At 42.3% G+C, this 24,434-nt stretch overlaps 1 protein-coding gene and 2 non-coding genes across 4 annotated transcripts; all 3 read left to right on the top strand.

Moving 5' to 3' along the window:
• Positions 1–1,573: 1,573 nt before the first annotated feature.
• Positions 1,574–1,680, top strand: LOC112082649. Its single transcript, XR_002897314.1, has one exon. It is a non-coding gene; the product is annotated as a small nucleolar RNA R71 (small nucleolar RNA).
• A 14,310-nt stretch (positions 1,681–15,990) lies between these two features.
• Positions 15,991–17,714, top strand: LOC18030549 (branched-chain-amino-acid aminotransferase 6). 2 transcript variants are annotated; one of them, XM_024149942.1, is made up of 5 exons: positions 15,991–16,322; positions 16,857–17,033; positions 17,150–17,281; positions 17,381–17,485; positions 17,565–17,681. In XM_024149942.1, exons 2-5 carry the CDS (start codon positions 16,938–16,940, stop codon positions 17,574–17,576), a joined length of 345 nt encoding a protein of 114 aa, XP_024005710.1. In that variant the 5' UTR covers positions 15,991–16,322; positions 16,857–16,937; the 3' UTR covers positions 17,577–17,681. The 2 variants fall into 2 exon arrangements, with proteins under 2 accessions (XP_024005710.1, XP_006414991.2); XM_006414928.2 differs by having other exon boundaries at positions 17,381–17,714.
• Positions 17,715–23,470: 5,756 nt separating this feature from the next.
• LOC112082489 lies at positions 23,471–23,577 on the top strand. The gene has a single exon (XR_002897163.1). It is a non-coding gene; the product is annotated as a small nucleolar RNA R71 (small nucleolar RNA).
• Positions 23,578–24,434: the final 857 nt, after the last annotated feature.

The raw sequence follows: 24,434 nt of genomic DNA, 5'->3' as shown, positions 1-24,434 counted from the left end.
CAAGATGATGGGATCAATAGGCTCTTCGTCCATCTCTAAGACTATAAAGTTTGTGGGGATCTCTATCTCACCGATTCTTAAAGGCAGATCCTCAAGTAAGCCAATTGGTAGCCTTACTGATCTATCCTCAAGAACAAGAGAGATTTTTGCCGGTTTATAGCTCTTGAACCTAAGTCTTTTAGCCACAGAATAAGGTATTAAGCTCACAGAAGATCCCAAGTCACATAGACAGCTTGAAAACTTTAGAGGACCGATCGCACATGGCAAGGTGAAACTACCAGGATCTGATAATTTTTTTGGCACTGATCTCCTTTGAATGATGGCACTGCACTCATGACTCAAGATAACCATCCCTTAGAAACTTTCCAAGCTGAGGTATACCTAGAAAAGCATCTATGATCGGCTAAGTCATCTGAGTATTCTCAAGTGCTTTTCAAATACAGCTTTGACTCTGTCTAAAATCTGCTTCTTGAATTGCCCTGGAAAAGGTATCTTAGGCTGATAAGGAGGTGGTGGAACATAAGGATTTTCAAGCTCAGGTGCCTTCTCTACCTCTTTAGCCTTGTCTTTAACCGGTTCCCTCTCTAAAACTTCATCTTGTTGCTCATCCTTTGAGGCTCCCTCCCCACCAATCTGCTCATTGTCCTCAATGAGCTTTTGCTTAGGCTCAGAAGCTTGTAGTTCTTTGCCACTTCTCAATGTGATGGCATTAACATATTCTTTGGGATTTGGTTCCGGTTTTCTAGGTAAAACTGGTCCTCTTGAAAATGTGGAAGCTTGATTCTGCTTAAGCTCCCTGATATCTTGCTGCATGGACGCATACTGACTCTCGACCCTTTATTGACTCTGTAGCAACTACTGTAGAAGCCCACACATATCTGGTCCCATCTGACTCTGAACCGGTGCCTGCTGCTGCTGACCCATCAACTGTGGACTGAACCCTGGTGGAAACGTATGTTGCTGCGGTTGGCTGTTACAGTTACTACCCTGAGCCGGTTGTTGCTGCTGTCCAAAGCTCTGTTGTTGCCCACTGAGCTGCTGCTTGGGCTGAAAACTATTCTGAAATTGAGGCTTAGGAGCATAGCTTTGTTGTTTTTTGTTGAGGGGGGTAAACCTGATCTTGGGGATTTGCTACATTGGGGTTGCGGTAAGAGAGGTTCTGGTTGGTTCCATAGTTGTTGAACCGCTGATACCTTTGTTGATTCCCAATATAGTTAATCTCTTCTTGTGTGAGACCATCCTCATTCACATTTTCAAAGCTCGGCCCTTGCTCATCAAACTCGCCTACAAAGTGTATTGGCTTTTTTTTGTAGCCACAAGCACTTTGTCTAGCTTGTTTTGTAGCTCCTTGATGTCTTTTTCCATTCACAACTCTTTACTAGACCCATCTGATCTATTGGCCCTGTCGAAATCCTCACCATAAGTATCATTTGACATCGCAAGATTCTTTACTAGCTCCATTGCTGCGTTTATCTCCTTCCCAAGAAAGTTCCCATTTGATGCTGTATCAAGTTGGTTCCTTATTTTTGGAAGGGCACCTCGGTATAAAGTGCTTAGAAGAGAAGCCTCGGAGAAGCCGTGGTGTGGAAATTGGTTACTGTGGCTTCTAAACCGCTCCCAAGCCTCATCAAAGCTTTCACTGGTGTGTTGTGTGAAGCTTGAGATCTGATTTCTCAGCTTAGACGTCCTTGAAGTGGAGAAAAACTTTGACAAGAAGGCAAGCTTGCACTGCTCCCAAGTCTATATAGTTCCCCTTGGAAAATTCTTCTCCCATTGATGCGCTTTATCACCAAGACTAAATGGGAACAAGCAGAGTTTGAAGCTGTCTTCTGATACCCCGTTTATCTTTGTGAGGTCACAAGCAAGATCAAACTGATCAAGGTGCTATAAAGGATCCTCCATGGGCAAACCGTGAAACTTGGATTTTTGCACCATATTGAGCAGGGAAGCTTTAACTTCAAAGTTGTTGTTTTGCACAAGTGGTGCTTGGATCCCGGCTCTATACTGATGTGCATTAGCTCGGTCGTTTTCACCAACAAAAACTGGTGGAGGTTGCCTTTGAGCTGGCGGCGGAGGCTGAGGAACTTGCTGTGCTTGTTGCTAATTTCGGTTAGCCTGTTGCTGGTTTTGCTGAGCCTGCCTCTCATTACGCTGAGGCAAATTTTGATTGACATAGGCTTGTTGTTCGTTCCTGTCGGCCTGCGCTTGGTTAAGATGTGCCTGGTGCTCGGCGTTTTGAGCCTGTTGCTCTATCCTCTCCTGATCAGCCATACCCAACCGTTCTTGATTCACAGCCCTCTCTCTAGCTCTTCTCAAGTTGATGTTGTTGTTGTAAGGCTGAGGTGGCTCTATGCTTCTAGAGCGATTTTGCATGTACCTGATCACTCTAAGACAGAACTTGAAAACGATTAGTAAAAACAAGAAAGGTAAAGGCTTGATCTCAAGAACAAGCAAAAACTAATGCTTCCACAACTCGGCAACGACGCCAATTGATAACTAAGACTTTTGGGTCTTTAAAGAGGTATAAATCCCCTGTAGTTATAGTACAAGGGGTATCGAATCCAAGCTTGTGGTAGACACTAGTTTAAGATGCTCATAACTTAAGTCAAGCGCAATCAAGAAAGAGTTTTGATTTCTAGACTACTAAGCAAAGATGCATATAAAAAGACAAATAAACAAGACAGATATGCGTTTGATGTATGAATGATGAGATAGAGGTTTTAGATAGGATAAAAGACGTGGGTGCTTTCCACACTAGACTAGCGAACTAATGAATCAAATGATCAAGCAACTTCATTTAACATGAACTCAAAGACAAGTTAATCCTCTCATGAAGGTATTAAGCTTCTAAACTGATCCTCTTTCATACCAAAATCCCTTTTGAGAAGCATGAATTAGCAAGCATTAAGAATCAGCTCAAAAAGTCATTTAAGAGAAGCAAACTACCATTATCATGATGAAAGACTCTTAAACCTCTAACCGACTGGTTCAGACATTTCTACAAACACTTTTGGTGGGAGAACATGTGTTAGATCTGGACCGCATGTGATGTGCATGGATCCAGCTTAGAGTTCTGTTCGGTTAGAGAATGAAATATGCAGATCTAGAACCTAAAATCACTAATATAGTGTTTGAGAACCCTAATCTACCTATCTAAAACCTCATAAATGGACTACTCACTAATCATGAAAAGCTCACTTAATCCTTTGCAAGATGTGAAGCTAGACATGGTTAGAAGCTTTGATGATGATGAAAAGAAATAAAAGAGAACAAGATCTTTACGTAAAAACGAGATATCTGATTAAGAAGCAAGTTTTCACAAAAGAGGCAAGTTCTCAAAGATAAAAACAGGATAAGAGATAAGATCTGTAGGGTTTTAGTCCTAAAAACTATATATAGTGAAGCTAAGTGATGCGGGTCAGCCCGAAACAAACCGGGTACTGAACCGGTCTTCTTGGGTCGTTGGGTGAGCACCTCGATGTGTGAGAGAGTGAAGCTGAGGTCTTGATGTCAAGGGGTGCACGTGAGCAAAGATCAAGATGAAGATCTCATGAAAAACTCATCAAGAACATGCATGAACCCTAGTCTTCGATTCAACTTCACGTGCACTCTTTGAACCAACATGTTCTAGAATCTGAGTTCATGACAAGGGACCTCGGCATAGCCATGCCGAGGGGCTTGGTAGTCGAGGGATCAAGGCAGATGAGGTCCGACATGCAATGCCGAGGTCTTGAGGCCGAGGTTTAGCTCCAACACTTAGTTGTTTTCAGCTTCGTTTCTTCAGCATGCATGCCTCGTCTTGATACACAGAGGCGTTAGCACGAGGTCTGGACCAAAAAGCTTCAGGGAAAGGGCATCGGCTTAGGCAATGTCAAGGGAACGACACTGAGGCCTGTATAAACACATAGCACGTATCGCAAATTTTTTACACAGTTTTGTATCTGGATGTAATCTTTTTGGTTCTCCCACGGCACTCGCAATGAACCCCAAACCACTCCAATAATACATTGAGTGCAGAACGTTCCTCAGAGTAACCCACATAGGGATTGTTGTTATTTCCGGCTGAACTTCCAGGTGAGTTAAATATTTCACATAGTTTTAATGTTGCTGACTTGTCTCCTTATGATGCAGGTTAATCTGTTTTGAGGACAAAACCTCTTGAAGAGGGAGGGAATGATGAGGTCACCGAACCAACACCAAACCAAACACTAGTTCCCGAGCTCAAAGAAGCACCAATGACCAGTTCCAAAGCAAGAAGGCTTAGAGAAGGGTACAGTTTGGCTGTAGAATCATTACTAAGCACCATCGAGCTTGGAGGTGCATTAAAAACCGAATTCTCAAGAGCAATACACGCGAAACAGCCCCAAACGACCCGATTTAGACATAATGGAAGGTTTTGCGCGTTTGAACCTCAAAGAGATCCAGCCTCAACAAGAACAAGGTATAAATGTTTACTTGGTAGGAAATGGAGCACGAAACACTAAGAATCTCGAAGAGACCGCCTCGGAGCTTCAAGATACAACCGTTTCAAGACATGAAGCCCATAGCGAGCAAATAAGACAAGAAGAAGGACATGAAGCAGAACACAAAGATAATTTAAGAACTCACAGGATACGACGTTAGCAGGACTCTAGACGAAGGGAACATCAAGACTAACAAGCAACATGGGCCAGAACGCGACTCAATCAACTACACAACAAGCAAGTCCACAACTGGCCTTAATCAGGTATTTTCAATTTATACGATCTGTGCAGGTAACATGGAAGTATCCTAGTGGTGTCTAAAACACTAGAGAGCGTCAGAGTTCCATGGAACAAGTCCATAAAAGCTTTCACGTAGTTAGTTTCTTATTTTTTGATTTTTAAGTGAACTTTCTATTTTTGTGTCCAAATGAGACGCTTTGCCATTTTTGTTTTATTTCTTTTACAAGTACTGTTGTTTTGAGTCTTTATTGTCGTTTTTATTTTTAAGTGTCAAACCCTAGAAAGTTCAAAGCTGACGGACTATTTATAAAGTCCCACACGCAGCTGTTGTACTTAACCTTTTACCCTATCAATAAAATAACGCTGTTCTTCTTAGCTTTGCTTAAACCTTTTACCCTATCAATAAAATAACGCTGTTCTTCTTAGCTTTGCTTAAGAGTTCATCTTTGCTTGATCTTGTGTGTGTGAATCACCGAGATCCAAGTTCGCAGTATCAGATACCCTCACATCATCTCTGTAGTGACTTCGATCCACTTCACAAAAATTCACCGATCCCTCAAGAGAGAGTGTCAAAACCAGCTTGACAGATCCCATCTCAATTCAAGCCTTGCGGAAACAAGTCTTGTCTTACCATTCTCACCCACTGATCCACACGAGATAGTGTGAAAGCCAGCGTGTTGATCCCACCAAGCAATTGATTCCGTGATCTTATAAGCCTCTCCCGAGTCTTATATCAAAGTGGAAGTGTCCAACAGGCAAATCAAAGCTATTTTAGAGAGCACTGTAAGCTTCCCACGAAAAGATTGGAGCAAGAAGCTTGATGATGCACTTTGGGCATATAGAGCATCTTTCAAGACACCCATAGGTACTTCACCTTTCAATCTGCTTTATGGGAAGAGCTGCCATTTACCTGTGGAACTCTAGTACAATGCTCTATGGGCTGTCAAATGCTTGAATTTTGACATCATGACCGCCCAGGAGAAGAGACTTATCCAGCTACATGAGTTATAAGAGATCAGACTTGATGCTTATGAGAACTCAAAGATCTACAAAGAAATGACCAAAACTTTGCATGATCAGAAAATCTTAAAGAGAGAGTTTAAAAAAGGAGATTTGGTCCTCTTATTCAACTCAAGGCTTAAGCTGTTTCCTGGTAAACTGAGGTCAAGGTGGTTAGGTCCATTCAAGGTTCTTTAAGTGAGAAGTTATGGTGCTTTGTTTCTTGAAGGAAAAGATGGGAAGGTTTTGTTGTTAATGGGCAGGGGGTCAAGCACTACTTGGTATCAGGAAAAAAAAAGAGAGCTACCATAGTCTCTCTTGATGATCCCTCAACCGAGTAATGGGTATGAAAAGTCAAACTTAGTGACATTAAACAAAGTGCTCTTGGGAGACACCCCAAGCTTATCCTTGTATATACTTTTCTTTTGATCTTTCTTTTATGTTTATTTGGAATATTTTGAGGGTTTTGTTAAGTGGTCTCAGGTTTAGAAGGTCCCCTAGCTTGTTGGAATGAAGGAACAGTAGTTGGAGCAAGCTTAAGTTGGTCGGCCTAAGATTTTGAAGCAAAGAGCCTACAGCCTTGGCTTGAAAGCCTTAATAATGCTGTATCGAGGGCCAGCCACCGAACAAAAGAGCCAGGGCCTCGAGGTTTTACCACGTGATGGTCTGTACCGAGGCTGTGATGTTTAAGGTCCTGGAGACTAAGTATGGGACATGACCTCAGTACAAAAGCCTCGGTATAAGCCAGGACAAGGTGCTTTGAAGGTTCAACCGTATGAAATGTGCAATACCTCGGGCAAGTACCTCGTCATGATCACTACAGATGCTTCGAGTTTGTTCTTCCAGAGGCTAAGTACAGAAGCCAGCCTCGGCCTTGATGCCTCGGTACGGCAAGCCGAGGTAAATTCACCGAAAGAAATGTTGAAAACCTCGACCAAACACCTCGAGGTGGTGCACACCGAGGCCTTGGGACCAAAAAAAAATATATGAGCCTTGGTGTGATGCCTCGAGAGTGTCATGCCGAGATGTTCTTGAGGCTATGCCGAGGCACCCTTGCCCCAAACCCAGAAACAGACCACCCTCGGCTTAAGTACCTCGGCGTGGCCAAGCCGAGCTACCCTTGAAATTGTATGTCAAAAACGACTAATTTGGAAACTTGAGTCAAAGGAGAAGGTTTAGAGGTCAATGCTGGAGATCTGGTGTGTGGACTTTCTGTGACACCTGGGTGTGATGCCTCGGGGTGGAGCACACCAAGGTCCGTGGTCACAAACCCAGAAAAACAAACCTCGGTCGTACACACCTCGCCAAAAGCACACCGAGGTCTCCAGGCTCTTCACGCGGGAAAAAGAGATTTCAAACACAAGGATCAACAGTATTGGGTAAAAAGTCAGGTCTGGAGTCTTTGGAGATGTTGACCAGTCAACACAGATCCAGAATACAGCTGTACACGACTAAGTCCTCTTCCCAGACTCCATTTTCAGCCATAAACCCGAGTTTGCTCTCTTTTCCCTTCTGTGAACTTAGAAAGACAATAAATCTCTCATTTGTCACTCAAACTTAGTGATTCAAAGTGCATTGAGCTCGTGTTGAAGTTGTCTATCCTGCATTCTCATCGCATTTAGCTCAAATCCTGTGTATCCCAAGGTATTCTCTCCGAAAGAACTCATATTTTACCATGTTTATTAATGGCGATATTGAGTTTTCTCTTTGTGGAATCGACTCTTTTAGGTTGTTAGATGCCTTGGGAACAATTTTAGAAATTCTAACAGGATAGACAACACATGAAAAACTGGTTCTTGCATTGAGATTCACCTGTTTATAAAATTCTTGAGAAATTGCACCTTAAAATTGATTGAGCAACCGCCTGGCTCGAAAACAGAGTAGGATCTCGGAAAGGACTGAGACCAAACATTGTTTATGAGCACCTGATCAAGTTTCTTGCTTATCACACCAACTTCTCTCTTATTACACCAAGTGTAGAGATAACCATGGTAAGTGATATCCATGAGAGAGCAGTAATTAGCAGCCTCTTGAAAATCTCGCATCCCTGTAGATATAGTAGGAGAATTTATGTATTCCGAATGCTCCTCTCCTTCGAGAATTTCATTAAAATCTCCAAATAATATCCAGGGCTTGTTTCGAATTATTGGGGAATCTTGATGAGCCTTAAGATCCTTCCATAACTCTTTTCTTTCTTCAACAAAGTTTGAAGCATATATAAAAGAACAAAAGAATTCACTGTCATCGCCTTGAGTCTGAACCGAACAAGGGATTAACTGCGCACTTTTAAACGTAGGAGTTAACCGCACCTGAGAACTCCACACCACCCAGATACGGCCCAATCGATGATGTTCATAGTTAGTTAAACATTACCACCCCCGAAAAACTGAAGAAACCATTTGTGTTGATCTACTTTCCTTGACACGAGTCTCTAGTAGACAATCGAACTGTAACGAACTGTCTGATACCCACTTCTTTACCACAGAATGCTTAATAGGTTTGTTAAATCCGCGTACATTCCAAAAGAACCCTGTCATCTAATGTTTTTTGGAGTTTTTCTTTTTTGTCACAGCACTAACACCTTGGTCTTTAGGTGTTGTAACTACAGGTTCTGAAAGAAATCGGTGGGTTGTTTTAGATGCACGAGGGAGAGAGACTCGTGTACCTATCTTCTCGTCCTTCGACTGAATTTCACCTTCCTCGACCTCAATATCACCTTCCTTTCCTTTTCCCATGTCAACAGAATCCCTGTTTACCCCTACTTCGTCATTGGATTCCTCATCCAACAGCTCATTCTGAAGAATTGAGTATCGTGATGGTGAGGTTAATATTGGAGAAGAGTTACTCTTTTCACCCTGTCTGCCAACTTTGTTCGGAGAAAATGCCCGCCACTCTGCATTTTCTAATTCCTCATCTGAAAGATTAAGCGTTTTTTGAACCGTCACTAGCTGCAGAGCCTCTTGTCGATGTGTGACTGCTGCTTGGGATTTTTCAACCACCACCGTCCGGTTTGCAACCTTACTACCACTTTCTACCGACTTCTTCTTTGATCCTGGTGATCGTTGCTCCTTTGAGCCAGCACTCGTCGATTCCTTGCGCTGCAAGATCGTCACAGGCCCTGACTTAGAAGCACATAATTCTGCATTGTGACCCCATTTATCACAGGTTGAACACCGTGGTGGCAACCATGGGTATGAGAATTCCACGACTGCGTCCTTCCCATCCTTAAGCTGAAAATTGTGACTTGTGGGAACTGATAACACCGTATTTTGACCACTTTTATGGATCGTTTTGAAATACTTTTTCTATGTTTTTAATTGCTTTTAAACAAGTTCATTTGAATAAGCATCATTTGATCCACATGTTTACAACTTAGTGAATGTGAAAAGGCTAAAGGATACGAATGCTTGTGTAAGTCAGGGTTTGAACTTTTTGTATCCAAAGTATTCCTTGTATTGCATCTTAGAATTAGTAACTAGGACCATGAGCCTGAATTCTTTTGATGATCAACTCTCTCTCATCAAGAAATGTGAACTCCCAAACACCAACCCTCTCTCTTGTTTATTCTTTTTCCTTTAGTGTAGGAGAGTTGATATATTCATAAAATGCATCATTTAATCTGCATATTTAAGTCCAAATCATGTCTCATTTGCATAAATTTTGGGTCTTTAAGAATTCATTTAGGACTTAGGAGCTTGCATTAGGTCCAAGATAGTTTTGCATAGTTTGAGGTGTTAAACATGTGCTTTTGGAGCTTATTTGGAGTGGAGAAAGTGAACCAGGTGGAGAAATGGTGTTGGAATGATCAAAAATGGTGGAAAAAGGCAATATGGAGTCCCTCGGCAAATCACTGTACAGCAGGTCGATGTTTCTCGGCTAAAATCCATACTGCAAGCAGGATCTCTCGGCCAAACGTGTACCGCATGTTTAATTCTCGGCCAAAAATCTCCGATGCAGATACATTTGAAAGATCGTGTTACCAAAAAGGTCTTCCCGGATGATTCAGCTTCCGGGGTCTTCAACAAAGATCAAGATACTTGAGTCAAGATTCCAGAAAATTTGGAATAAATGCATTTGGAGAAGGCAACTGAAATCTATGGCCACCGGAAGACGAACCTGTCTTGCATTCATTCTGGAGCAATCTGATACGCCTCAAAGACACCGTTACCAGAAAGACTTCCTTCCGATCTAGCTTCTGCGGTCATCATGAGAGTTTGATAGCATTGAATATTGTTTCCAGAACGCTTGGAATCAGGGGATTTGAAGTTTTGAGCTGGGAAATATTGCAATCGAAAAAAAGAACATGTCTAGAAGCCAATTTGGACCCGTGCAATGCACTTCAAAGATCTGCCCTCCGGGAACCCTTTCTCTCCCCGGATGAATTCGAGGTCTTCACCAAAGTTGGAGACGGTTGAGTCGTCTATCTTGAGGACTAGGTCTTGTGTCATTTGGATCACTGAGCCGAAAGTTACATAGAACAGAATAGAAACATGTCATTTCGAGTTCTAAGAGCTTGTTGAGCACTAAGTGTTTAAGGAATGCCACAGGAACATTGCCTCAGTAAAATACAAGGCGTGGAAAACTTCCATTTTGTTCTGATTAGTCATGGTTGTTTCCCATGGCAAATACTAAGGCGTGGCAACAAGTGGTTAAGGAAGCAAGATCATTCGGTTTTTGCCACGGTTTCATTGCCACGGCTAGTTGTGTAGGCATGGCAATTTCTAAACTACACAAGAAGACTGCCCTGTAGTGCCACGGCTCACTTGACACGGGAGAATACAAGGCGGGGCAATGCCTGTTCTTGAGAACCAACCTAGATTTCATTGCCACAGTACAGAAGACACAGCATGGACCAAGGCGTGGCAATGCATGCTCTTGATGCGATGAACTCAGATTCTTTTGCCATGTCAAACATGCCACGGCAAGAACACTTGAACTCCAGGCGTGGCCAACACATCAAAGACCCAGCAAGGCCTGGTCAGGACCCAGTTTGTCCTGGGCTGACCCAGTTTGGCCCAATTCCTTTATATATGTTTTAGACCTAACTTTGGAGATACCTTTCATTCCTCTTTAGTTTTCTTTGCCTCTTTTGTGTAAAACCTAGTTTGTTAAGAGATATCTAAGGGATTTAATCATTCCATAGCTGTTTCTTATCATCTCATCATCTTATATTTGCTTCTAATCATGATTCACATCACCTCTTGCATAGGAAATGGTGTGTTCATCATGATTAGTGAGTAGTCATCCTTTAAGCTTCTAGGTATGTAGATTAGGGTGCTTAGATGTTTGATTTATGATGTTTAGGTTTTAGATTCTCATTTCCTTTCCTTAGTTAGCTACTCTTAATGCTAGATCTTTGCACATCACTTTGATCTAACATTTCTCCACCCAAAAGGTGTTTGATGAAATGCTTGGAAAAGCTAAGCTAAGGGTTTATGCTTTTTTCATCATGAGAGTGATAGTTTAATGCATAAATGACATATTAGAATGGTTTCTTATTCCTCACTGATTCATATTTCACAAATGGGAATTTGGTTTGAAAATGGATTACTGTAGAGATTAATACCTTCATGAGAGGATTAGTCTAGATTAGAGTTCTAAGTTAATTGGTTTTGATAGACAAGACTTTTTGGGTCTTACGGATATCAATCCTCTTGTCAAAGTAGCACAAAAGAGGTTGTCAATCCAAGAATGTGGTGATAGACACTAAGCTATGTGATCAGTTTCTCAATTCAAGTAAACAGATGAGGTTTTGATTGACTAATGACAACTAAGAACTTAAAACAAGATTAATAACTAAGCAAATGATCAAACAAGAACTAAGCAAATGACAAGTGATGTGACTATGAGATGATGGAAGCATGAGATTCTAGACATGATAGTTGGCTAGGGTGCTTTGGTGCTAAACTAGAAATGCTAATGACAATGATGAGACATGATTCAAATGATTAAGAACTCTAATCAAGATTAATCCTCTCATGAAGGTATTAACCTCAACACTAATCCATTTTTAAACCAAATTATCATTTGTAAAATATGAATCAGTGAGCATTAATAAACAGTTCTAAGAGATCATTCAAGCAAATAACAATACATCATCATGCAGCAAATGCTTAAACCTCTAATACAGCTTTTTCAGGAATTTCATCAAACACTTTTGGTGCATGAAATTCCCAGATTCTAGATCACAAGTGATGTGCAAGGATCTAGCCAAGAGAACAGCTGTTTAGAGAGATGAATCAATGAATCTAGCCCTAAGCACTCCTAATCTAACATTTTAGCACCCTAACCTACACATCTAGAACCTCATTAAGATGACTACTCACTAATCATACTAAACTCTCTTAAACCTTTGCAAGTTGAGAAGATTGGCATGATTAATGATGAGAAATGGAGATGGATAATGATGGATTTGCAGCTTTAAACACAAAGATCTCTCAAACTCTCTTGATTAAACCCTTAAAAATCGATATTTCTCTTCTTAAGAGGAGTCTTTTCACAAAAGAGGCAAGAAACAAAAGGAATAAAGCTTGGTCCTTAGGGTAAAACCCTAAAAAGCTATATATAGGTCTTAAAACAAACCGGGAGCGCCCGGAAAAAACCGGGTCCTGACCCGACTCTGATGGGTAAAATGTCGAGTGTGCGAGTTGGTCAGGTGCTTCCCACGTCGCATGCCTAACTCGCACAGCCATAGAAACAGTCTTGTGAGCCTTAAGTCCTTCAGCCTCAGTCGCATGCCCATCTAGGTGTAAACCACGAGTCTTCATGCGATTTGGTATTTCTTCTCTTCAACTCGCATGACCAAGAGGAAATCGGGGGAGAATATGTGTGTGAGTTGGTCCTCCTTTAGTCCCAAGTCGCATGCCCAACTCGCACACGTCTAGAAAGAAGTTTCAGCGAGATAAAACCATGTAAGCCAGGCCGCATTCCTCTCTCGGTGTAAACCGCGAGTCTTCATGCGGTTCAGTTCCCTATGCTCCCTAGCTCGCACAACCATGTAGCACAGGACTTCAAGTATGTGTGCGAGTTGGTCAACTTCACTCCCAAGTCGCATACCCAACTCGGCGTAAACAGCGAGTATTCCTGCGGTTCAGTTCACTACTCGGCCAACTCGCATGCTCAAGTCGCACATTTGTGGACTTAGCATTTTTTCTGCTCGGGAGCCTTTGACCTCATCCAGGGTTACCTTACCCGCACATCTCCACACGCAGCTCAGTTTCCAGAAATTATCTTTAGGCGCTGCGAGTTATCCAAGTCGCAAAACTTGAGATTCCTCCTCATAAGCCACTTCTCTCAGTTCCAAGAGGGATTCAATGCCCATGTTCCCAAGCAAACTTTTGACATCCTCATAGATGCCAATCTTCTTCAACAATTCTACATCAGGGAATCTCCCTTGCTGGATCCCCATCTGCTGAAACTTGGCCAGATAATCAGGTGTCTCTGGTTCAGTTTTCTTGATCCTCTTTGGTGCCTCTTCAATGGCGCCTTGGGAACCTCCAGCTGAGCTTCTTGAACCACTCTCAGTTTGTTCATCATCAGAGACCACAGCCAGTTGTTTTCCATTCTTCTTGGAACCAAAAGCAACCACCAAAGCTTTCTCCTCATTCCTTGTTCTTTTTGGCTCTTGTTCACTCCTTTGCTTTGTGCTCTTCTTGGTGCCTTGGCCATTTCCTTTTGGCTTTGAAGATCCTGAGACCAGGCTTTTGTCTTTGGATGCAAGACCTTTCTTCATGCGGGCTAGAGCATTGGTTCTCTCAGTCATCTGCCAAAAATTTTCTCAGAAACAAGTTAGCACAAGGTCAAGTTCCACAAAGTTCTCAAAAATTTTGAAAAATTGTTGCAAAAATCAATTTCTAAAGAACATGAACAAGTTTCTCAAGCCAAGCATAAGTCCAATGAATTCATAGCAATGCAAAACAAAAGTGCAAAGCAAAGACTCAGCAAGAAATAAGTTCATCACTTTTTCAAGAAAAACCGATTTTTCCATGAATTATTTTGCAACAATTTTCAAAATTCAAGAACAGTGAATCACCAAGAAAGAGCTCTATTTTCCATGATAAGCCAGCACCCTAGCATTTATAAAAATAATCCCAAGGTCTACAACAACCTATTAAAATCGATTCCACAAAATGAAGCTCAAAATCACCATTTAAGAACATGGAAAAATATGAGTTTTAACAGAGTGAATACCTTGGGATTATGATGCAAATGAGTTCGAAATGCTAACAGGATGAGATTACCAACTCAAAAACGAGCTCAGAGCACTTTGAATAAACGAATTTGGTGAAGTAATGAGAGAGTTATGAAGAAAACAATGGAGAGAAATGGGTTTAGAAGGCAAACTCATGTTTTTGGTGAGGAAGAGAGAGTGTGGGACTAGGAACAGCCTTTGGACTGGTGGTCAATAGATCCACTTTGACCAGTCAAGGCTTGACCTGGCCTTTTTTGTTGACCAGACTCTTTTTCCTTCCTTTTTGCGCCTTGGACCTGGTCTTTCTCATCCCGCATGACTGGCTCGGTGTGTTCCACGAATTTGTGTGCGACTTGGGACCTGGTGTGACCATCTCGCATGCCCAAATCGCACACAAAACTCTTCTGAGAGCTTTGTCCTTTCCCATTGTCCTGTGACCTGGCGTGACCTCCTGATGACCCGCAAGCCCATCTCGATGTAAAGCGCGAGTTCTTGTGCGACTTGGGACCTGGTGTTGACTGCCTCGCATGCCCAGTTCGCACAAAAATCTCTTTTGCATGATCTTGTCCGTTCTATCATGCTGCGACCTGGCTGAACCATCAACAAACCCGCACGTCCAACCCGGTGTATTTAGCGAGCTTTTGTGCTGCCTGGTCTTCTTTGTACCCAACTCACATGACCAGGTCGCACATTCTGAGCCTTAGACAATCTGTCGCTTCTTCTCAGTGTGCGGCCTGGCTCCCTTTTGGACTGTCCCGCACGTCCCAGTCAGTGCAAACCGTGAACGTTTGTGCGGCCTGGGCAGACTCCGAACTATCTCGCACGCCCAGGTCGCACATTTTAAACCTTTGCCGATCTTTTTCTTCTTCTCATCGTGCGATCTGGTCTCCTCTCTGAACCAACACGCATTCCCAGGCTGGTGTAAACAGTGAATGTTTGTGCGGCCTGGGACCTTCCCTGTCTAAATCGCATGCCTGAGTCGCACATTCTGACACTTAAACACCACAGGTTCTTTTCCTGGTGTGCGGCTTAGGCTGCTCTTGGATCATCTCGCATGCCCAGGCGGGTGTAAACGGCGAATATTCGTGCGACCTGGAACCTTCTTAGTCTGACCCACAGGACCAAACCGCACACTTTAAACCTTAGACGACCTGGCACCTTTTCTTAACATGCGACCTGGCTCCCTGTTGGACTGACCCGCAAGCCTGTCTTGGTGTAAACCGCGATCGTTTATGCGGCTTGGCATCTTCCTTGAATTAACTCGCAGGTCTGAGTCGCACACTTTAACACTTGAACACCTCGGCCTCTACCTTTTGTTGTGCGGCTTGAGATCTCCTGTATCAGCTTGCATGACCAACTAGGTGTAAACAGCGAGTGTCCGTGCGTGTTGATTCCTCCTTCATTCAGGCCGTATGCTCATCTTGCACATTCTGATACTTAAACACCTCGGCCTCTTTTCCTGCTGTGCGACCTGGGAGGATATTGAGTCAGACCGCATAACCAACCGGTGTAAACAGCGAGTGTTTCTGCGGCCTGGTCTCTCCTTGGTTCAAGCCGCATTCCCAACTCGCAGACCAGCAGCAGTTAACATTTTTCTTGCTCAAAACTCCTGCTGCTAGGTGAATAACTCGCAGGACCAAGTAGGTGTTAACAGCGAGTTTTTCTGCGAGTTGGTATCTGGCCTGACTGAGCTGCACGCCCAAGTAGCACACAGGCGTCCATCAAGCTTTCATGCCTTAAACTCTTTTCTCAGCCTTCTCACATGCTCTATTCCACTTTGTCCATGAGCCATACACTACAAGAAAAACGAGTATTGATAGCACATTAACATAGCATGATTTCTATAACTGCTATTAAAGAGGATATTTCGGATTTGGATATTCTATTATAGCATTTTAAACACGTTATACCGAAATTTCACTAAGCGGGAACAAAAAATTAACATTTGGAACCTAAATTCTGTGATACGCCAGTACTTAGGCAAAAAGAGAAAAAAATACTAAGTACCCCAACTGTGACTCTTCTTTTTATATTGTTCGGAGAAGAACAAAAACAAGTTCTTTGGAAAAAAAAATTCTCTTTCGAGAATGCCGTCTCCGATTTTCTCCTCCACCGTCTCTGCCGTTATGGCTGAACCATCTCACCACATCCTCCTTCCTCGCCTTCTTCTCAGCCTCCTTCTCCACCTCCCGTTCCCCCCGACCCAGCTAACCTAAACCCTAACTCATCTCCGATTGAACCCACCTCTCTCAATTCGCCGCCGCCGCTTCCACCTCCATCCTCCATAAAGGATATTGAAACAACTCACCCCTTTTTCGCCTCTCCTATTCTCAAGAGCTGATTAGGGTTAACTGTAGATTTTGGGTTAGGGTTCCTGGACGGCGATGACGAGTTTCCTCTCATGAGCTTTCTTCGATCCTGTTCAAGAGGTATGGTTCTAAACACTTTGTGGGCTTTTGACATTGGGATTCGTAAATTATTCAAACCGAACTTATACCGAGGATTTCGAGACAGACCACCCAATATTCAACCTAAGGCAAATTCTTAAAACTTTCATTATGATGGCCAATTGTTGTATTTCTCGCTAATAGCCTAATAATATGCATTATTTTCAGTTTTCTTTGTTGATGTTGAACACAAAGCGTTGGCAGTTGATTCAGGTGCAAGATTTATTCTTAAATGATAGCCTAACAGATCATTTTAGTAGCTTGCAGAGAATAAACTACTCAACATCAACTCCTTCGAAGTCCCTTGCGACAACATTATAGGACGTTTGGGTTTAATTAGGGCAGGATTCATTAGTTAGAAGCTTTTAATCTCTGGATTCAAAGTAGTGATACATAGATTGTTTAAAGTTATTTGATTTCAGTGTATAAGCGAGCAAAAGCTTAGAGATTTAGTGTTTATACACATATATGAGGGTTTGATAGAAAAACTTTTTTGATATTGGTTTGCCTTTGTAGGGACTATTTGAAGATCTCAAAGCTGACAGGACAGAAGACGACCAGGTTAGGCTGTTCCGGCCTGACGAAAACGCTCTTAGTATGCAAACATGTGCTGATAGGCTTTGTATGACACCACCTTCTGTGGAGCAATTCATCGAAGCAGTTAAGCAAACTGTACGTGCCATCAAGAAATGGGTATGGACTATGGACCAATGTGTATCTCTATTCCAATCGATATGATTCTTGATCATAGTTTGCTCTCATCTCTAGAAGCTCCTCACGGGTTTTATGGCTTTTTTTTGGTGTTTTAGGTTCCTCCTCCGGGTAAAGGAGTTTTCTATACAAGGCCTCGGCTAATAGGGAGTGGCGCTATCCTTGGAGCAGCTCCAGCACCTGAGTACACGTTCCTCATCTACGCATCTCCCGTAGGAGATTACCATAAGGCGAGTTAGTGTTCTGCTGTTTTATATACTTGGTGAAATAAACTCTGCCGAAAGACTCTCTAAAGCTGAAATGGTAACGCCGGTGTTTCTTTGTTGTAGGTAAGCACATGCCTGAACCTTAAAGTTGATCATAAGTATCGCCGAGCCAATTCACTTGTTTTCAGAAGCGTGGATGCTTATTACTTTTGTTTCCATGAGATGCAGGTCACTTTAACACTTTTGTTGGAGATCGGTCTGCTTATGTGTTCAGTTAGATTCTGATTTTGCTTGTGTATTGGATTAGGTGATCTGGTGAAGATGCTTTTGAGACTGCAAAGAGTTGACGTTTCTTCTTCTCCTTAATCTCATTAGCTTTTGGTTTTAGTTCTTATTCCTTCTCTCTGTTCTTGAGAGTTTATTAATTTTTTGAATTTTTTTTTTTGCAGAAAAGAAGAATGGTCGCAATATTTTGACCACGTTTAAGCAAAACGAGAGACTTGAATCAGTTTCAGTTACATCTCATCATTACAGGTTTGATTTCTTGGTCCTTTACATGAATAATACTTTGTTTAACACTCTTAGGACGATTATTATTTGCACAGTTCATCAAAAGCAGGTTTTGGTTACAATAAACTTTTCTCTAGAACAATTGAAACGTGTTTTGGATACAAGATCAAATCTGGTGGAGTTTTATATTGGACAAAAACAGAAGAGGGCAACAACTGCTGCAAAAACCGGTTGCAAGATGATCAAATCTTTTTGAGGTAATTTGTTCATTTGGATTTTGGTGCAATTCTGAAATTATACCTTTCCTTGATGACTTTGGAGAATTACGTAAGCACAGATTCCCAGTACATCAATATATGGTTTTGGTTTGTTGCAGTTACTGTGTGCGTTTGTTGCTTGAAACTGCAACTTATGGCATTGATTCTCTCCCAGGCTAAGCTCTTCTCACTCAAAGAATTGCTTCAGCACTTCAAGCAGCCATGATGTTAAGACCACGTTTGGTAAGACATTTGGTATGATGTTTAAGACTTGATGTTTTGTAAGACTTGTTTTAAATACGATATTTGTCCTTCTGATGTTTTGTGTAAGACATGTTTGGATGTTTAATAAAAATAAGAGTGTTTTAAATGCAATCGCTGGTTTCTTTATAGTTTTGGAAAACAGGTTTCTTTCGGTTTGAAAATAATTTTGCAAAACTACAGGTCGTAATAAAATAAAAAAATACTAGAACACGTTATACAATAGCCCGGGAAAAGTATTGTAAAACAATATACTATAGCCTAGAAAAAGAGCTACAACACGTTATACCGTAGCAAAAAAAAACGAGCTACAAGAGATTGGTCTATAGCAACAAAACCGAGCTACAAAAGTCCATATTATAAGCATGCAAATAGTGCTACTAGACGACATAGAACAGCGTCTAAAATGAGCTACTATATCGTCAATAACAACACAATTTCAACGCTATAATAAAAGTACATATTATAGCACAATCCCAAAACGCTATTGTATAGGGGTCACCCTATTATAGCTCCGGAGATCACAGCGTTCATCGAAACGCTATTAAATCGATATGATAGCGCTAATCGTGAGCTAACAATGTACATCTTTCTTGTAGTGATAGCCTCCAAAAGTCACCTGAAACCTGAGAACAACTCACAAAACCCATCAAAATATCCTAAAACATAAAAAGAAAGAAAAGAAAAGATCAAAAGAGCTATGTACAAGGATAAGCTTGGAGTGTCTCCCAAAAGCACTTTATTTAAAGTCTCTAAGTTTGACTTTGATACCAAGTTTATGCTGATGGTAGATCAGAAAGGGGAACTGATGTAGCATCCTCCTTCCTTTGTGAGACTAGGTAGTGCTTGATCCTTTGGCCATTGACCACAAACTCTTTACCATCTTTACCTTCTAACACAACACCTCCATATGGCCTAACTTCAAGAATCTTAAAGGGACCAGACCATCTAGACTTAAGTTTTCCAGGAAATAACTTAAGCCTAGAGTTGAACAGCAACACCAAATCACCTTCCTTGAACTCCCTTTTCAAAATCCTTTGATCATGTAGAGCTTTGGTCTTTTCTTTATAGATCTTGGAGCTCTCAAAAGCCTCCAACCTGATCTCTTCAAGTTCATGGAGTTGAATTATTCTTTTCTCTTGAGCTGTTTTGATATCAAATTTCAGCAACTTCACAGCCCATAATGCCTTGTACTCCAGCTCAACAGGAAGGTGGCAGCTCTTCTCATATAGCAGATTGAAAGGAGATGTCCCAATTGGAGTGTTAAAGGTTGTTCTATAAGCCCACAATGCATCATCCAGCCTTTTGCTTCAATCTTTTCTGCTTGATTTAACAGTCCTCTCAAGAATGGCCTTAATTTGTCTATTAGACACTTCAACCTGGCCACTAGTTTGAGGATGATAAGGAGTAGCTACCTTATGTTTCACTCCATGCTTCCTCAGCAATCCCTCCAAGGTTTTGTTCACAAAATGAGAACCTCCATCAGAAATAACAATCATGGGTACTCCAAATCTTGGGAAGATTATGTTCTTGAACAACCTGACCACCACCTTGGAATCATTGGTAGGGGAAGCAACAGCCTCAACCCATTTGGACACATAATCCACAGCCACCAATATGTACTGATTCCCATAAGATGAGATGAATGGCCCCATGAAGTCCACTCCCCAACAATCAAAAACTTCAACCTCAAATATTGGATTTTGAGGCATTTGACTCCTCTTTGAAATGTTCCCATGCCTCTGACAGGCATCACATGCTGAAACAACCCTTTGAGCGTCCTTGAACATAGTAGGCCACCAAAACCCACTCTGAAAAACCTTGGCCACCGTCTTGAATGCTCCCATGTGACCCCCAAAAGCTGATCCATGGCACTATTGCAACACAGGTTGCATCTCCTCTTCAGCAAGACACCTTCTATACAGGTGATCTTTTTTCAGGACATACAGGTAAGGTTCATCCCAATGGTATCTTTGGACATCTTTGAAGAACTTCTTTCTGCGGTAAGCATCAAGTTCTGGTGGTTCCACTCCGCAAGCAAGAAAGTTCACAATGTCAGCAAACCAAGGCGTTCTCCTCTCTTGGATGCTATCCATTTCCTCAAACTTCAAGTAAGAGTTGAGCACCATCAATGATTCCTCAGGGAGAGAGTCATTAAGAGGGACTTCAGAGTCCACTCTTAACCTAGATAGATAGTCTGCAGCTCCATTCTCTATGCCTTTCTTGTCTTGTACTTCCATATCAAACTCTTGAAGTAAGAGGACCCATCTCAGGAGTCTAGGCTTGGCGTCCTTCTTAGTCATGAGATATCTGAGGGCTGCTTGATCGGTGTACACAATGACTTTTGATCCCAACAGGTAGCCTTTATATTTATCAAATGCAAAAACTATTGCCAGCATTTCCTTTTCTGTGGTTGCATACTTTTCATGAGCAGAATCAAGGGTCCCACTGGCATAGTAGATCACATGAAGTTTTCTGTCCTTCCTCTGGCCAAGCACAGCTCCAACTGCATAGTCTAAAGCATCTGTCATCACTTCAAAGGGCAATGACCAATCAGGGCCCTGGACAATTGGTGCACTGAGCAATGCCTCCTTGATCTTCTTGAAAGCTTCCTCACACTCAGCATCAAAGACAAATTCAACCTCTTTGCACAACAGCCTAGTCAGAGGCCTAGCTATTCTTGAGAAGTCTTTGATGAACCTCCTAAAGAACAATGTATGCCCAAGGAAGCTTCTTATCCCCTTGACTGAATTAGGAGCTTGAAGATTCACCATCACTTCCACCTTTGCTATATTCACTTCTATTCCAGCTTCTGAGACCTTGTGCCCCAACACTATTCCCTCTTGAACCATGAAGTTACATTTTTCCCAATTCAACACCAAGCTGTGCTCCTCACATCTATCCAGGACCTGAGAAAGATTAGACAAACAAGAGGAGAAAGAGTGTCCATAGACTGAGAAGTCATCCATGAAGACTTCTACTCTCTCCTCAATCAGATCCGAAAAATAGACATCATGCAACGCTGGAAAGTAGTAGGAGCATTGCACAGCCCAAATGGCATGCGCCTATAAGCAAATGTCCTATAGGGACAGGTGAATGTGGTCTTCTCTTGGTCTCTTGGATCTATGGGGATTTGAAAGAATCCAAAATAACCATCTAGAAAACAAAAGAAGGGATGGTTTGCAAGCCTCTCTAGCATTTGGTCAATAAAAGGCAAAGGAAAATGGTCTTTCCTAGAGGCTGCATTGAGCTTTCTATAATCTATACACATCCTGTGTCCAGTTATAGTCCTAGTAGCAATCAGCTCATCCTTCTCATTCTTTATCACTATCATTCCCCCCTTTTTGGGCACCACATGAAATGGTGAAACCCATCTAGAGTCTGAGATTGGATAAATTATCCCAGCCTCTAGGAGTTTGAGAATCTCTTTCTTCACTACCTCTTTTAAGTTGGGATTGAGACGCCTTTGGTGCTCTATGGATGACATAGACTCCTCTTCTAAGTGAATCCTATGAGTGCATAGGGAGGGTGAGATACCCTTTATGTCATCCAGAGAGTAGCCAATGGCTCTCCTATGTTTCCTCAACTCTTCTATTGGTCCTCTAACAGCATATCATTGATAATGACAGGATAAGACTCATTGAGACCTAAGAAAGCATACCTGAGCCCCTTGGGAAGAGGTTTGAGTTCCAACTGAGGTGCCTTTGACTTATCCCAATCAGCACTGAAGCTGTCTTGCAAGGTTTCAGCACCTTGTTGCCAATCTGCTCACACAGCCCAGCCTGCTCCTCCACTTTAGAACCCACGGCCATGACTCTCTGAACTGCTCCTTGGCTTGTGTTTGAGCCGCTGATATCCAAGACCTCAGGGCCACTTTGTTCCAATTCCAAAAACCTTGCCTCAGGACCAAGTTCTCTTGCATTGTCTAAAAACAGCTTGTACCCTTCACTCTCCTCTGCCAAGAACCCATGGTCTCCTTGTTCTTTGGTTAAAGCAACTTAAAGAGGGTCATCAGTATTCAGTTCCTCAAGCAACTCATCAGCTAGTTGATCTATGGTCTCTACATAGAAGCATTGTCCTTCTATGGTGGGCTTCTTCATCATGTCTTTGATATCAAACTTCAGCTTTTCTTTACCAAGTTGTAGCTCAATGATGCCACCTCTCACATCAATAATTGCTCCTGCTGTGGCCAAGAATGGCCTGCCCAAAATCAGTGGATCAACAGGTTTTTCATCCATCTCTAGATGTAATGGCTTTGTTGTGCTCTATACCTGGTAGCTCTTTGCCACTTCTCAATGTAATGGCTTTAGCATACTCCATTGGATTTGGTTCAGTCTTACCAGGTAAGCCACCTTGGCTTCTTGAAGTGGATGCCTGATTCTTTTTCAGCTCCTTGATGTCCTGCTGCATAGATGCATACTGACTTGCAAACATTTGTTGACCCTGCAGCAGCTGTTGTAGGATCCCAGCCATGTCCGGCCCATTCTGTTGCTGTTGGTGAACCGGTGCTGACTGAAACTGGTGTTGAACCGGTGCCTGCTGCTGAAACTGTGGTGCACTGAACCCTGGTGGTGCTTTTGGCTGCTGCTGTGAACTGAAACCAGAACTCTGAAGGGGCTGCTGATGTTGATTGTAACCCTGATTCTGAATAAACTGATTCTTTGGTTGAAAAGATCCTTGAAAGTTGTTCTTGGGAACAAAATTCTGTGGAGCTTGAGAGGTAGGGTAAACTTGGTCTTGTGGGTTGGCTACATTGGGATTCCTGTAAGAGAGGTTCTGCTTGGCATTTGCATACTGATATCTTTGGAACCTCTGATTCCCAATATAGTTTAGCTCTTCCTGAGTAAGACCCTCTTCACTGATGTTCTCAAAGCATCGAGAAGGTTCCTCATACTCTCCTACAAAGTGCACTGGCTTTTGAGTGGCCAATAACACCTTGTCCAGCTTGCTTTAAAGTGTTTTAAAGTCCTTCTCATACCTTTGATCCCTGCTTGAACCCTCACTCCTATTGGCTCTATCAAAGTCTTCTCCATATGTATCATTGCTCATTGCTAAGTTCTCAACCAGCTCTAAAGCAGCATGAATCTCCTTCCCTAGAAAGTTTCCATTTGATGCAGTATCCAGCTGGTTCCTGATCTTTGTAAGAGCCCCTCTATAAAGTGTGCTGAGAAGAGAAGCCTCACTAAATCCATGGTGTGGGGATTGGTTAGTGTAGCTCCTGAATCTCTCATATGCTTCACCAAAACTCTCATTGCTATGTTGAGTGAAGCTGGAGATTCGGTTTCTTAGCTCTGTTCTGTAAATTGAGAAGAACTTAGACAGAAATGCATGCTTGCATTGCTCCCAGATTTGAATGGAGCCTCTTGGAAGATTCTTCTCTCATTGGTGTGCCTTGTCACCAAGACTGAAGGGGAATATCTGAGCTTGAAGCTGTCCTCAGATACTCCATTTATCTTTGTCAAGTCACAAACTTTATCAAATTGGTCCAAGTGTTCCAAGGGATCTTTCATTGCGAATCCATGGAACTTGGAGTTTTGGACCATATTCAATAAGGATGCCTTCACTTCAAAATTGTTGTTTTTCACAGGTGGTGCTTGAATCCCTGCTCCATACTGATGAGCATTGGCCTTGTCATTATCTCCTATATAGACCTGTAACTACTTATATCTCCATGGTTGGTTTTGGAAGGGCTGTTGGTGGTGAACCTGTTGTCTTTGCTGTACATTGGCCTGATGACTTTGCTGATGAGTTGGTTCTTGTCCCAGGTGGACATAAGCTTGCTGTTGATGCACCTGTTCCTGCTGAACATTACCCTGATGGAACCCTGATGGAACCCTGGACCAGTTCCATTACCAGCTCCATTTCCAGCTGCATTACCAGCCTATTACCCTGCTGCACCTGAGCATGTTGCCCCTCTTGAACCTGCGGCTCGATGTCAACCACATGCTGTCTCTGATCTTCCATATCAGCCTGATCAGTCTGTCTTCCACGCACATCCCTTCTCCTTCTTGTAACCAAAAGATTGATGTTGTCGTTGAGAGGGAAAGATGGACCATAGCTTCTTGACCTGGACCTGGTGTTCATACACCTGAAAGCAAAAACAGAACTTGAAAGTAATCAGTAAAAACAAAAAAATAAGTACTTGATCT

This window comes from Eutrema salsugineum, unplaced genomic scaffold (assembly GCF_000478725.1).
Source record: "Eutrema salsugineum unplaced genomic scaffold, Eutsalg1_0 scaffold_1, whole genome shotgun sequence".
In the NCBI taxonomy this organism is placed as follows: domain Eukaryota; kingdom Viridiplantae; phylum Streptophyta; class Magnoliopsida; order Brassicales; family Brassicaceae; genus Eutrema; species Eutrema salsugineum.
This window is presented reverse-complemented; position numbering and strand designations above follow the sequence as displayed.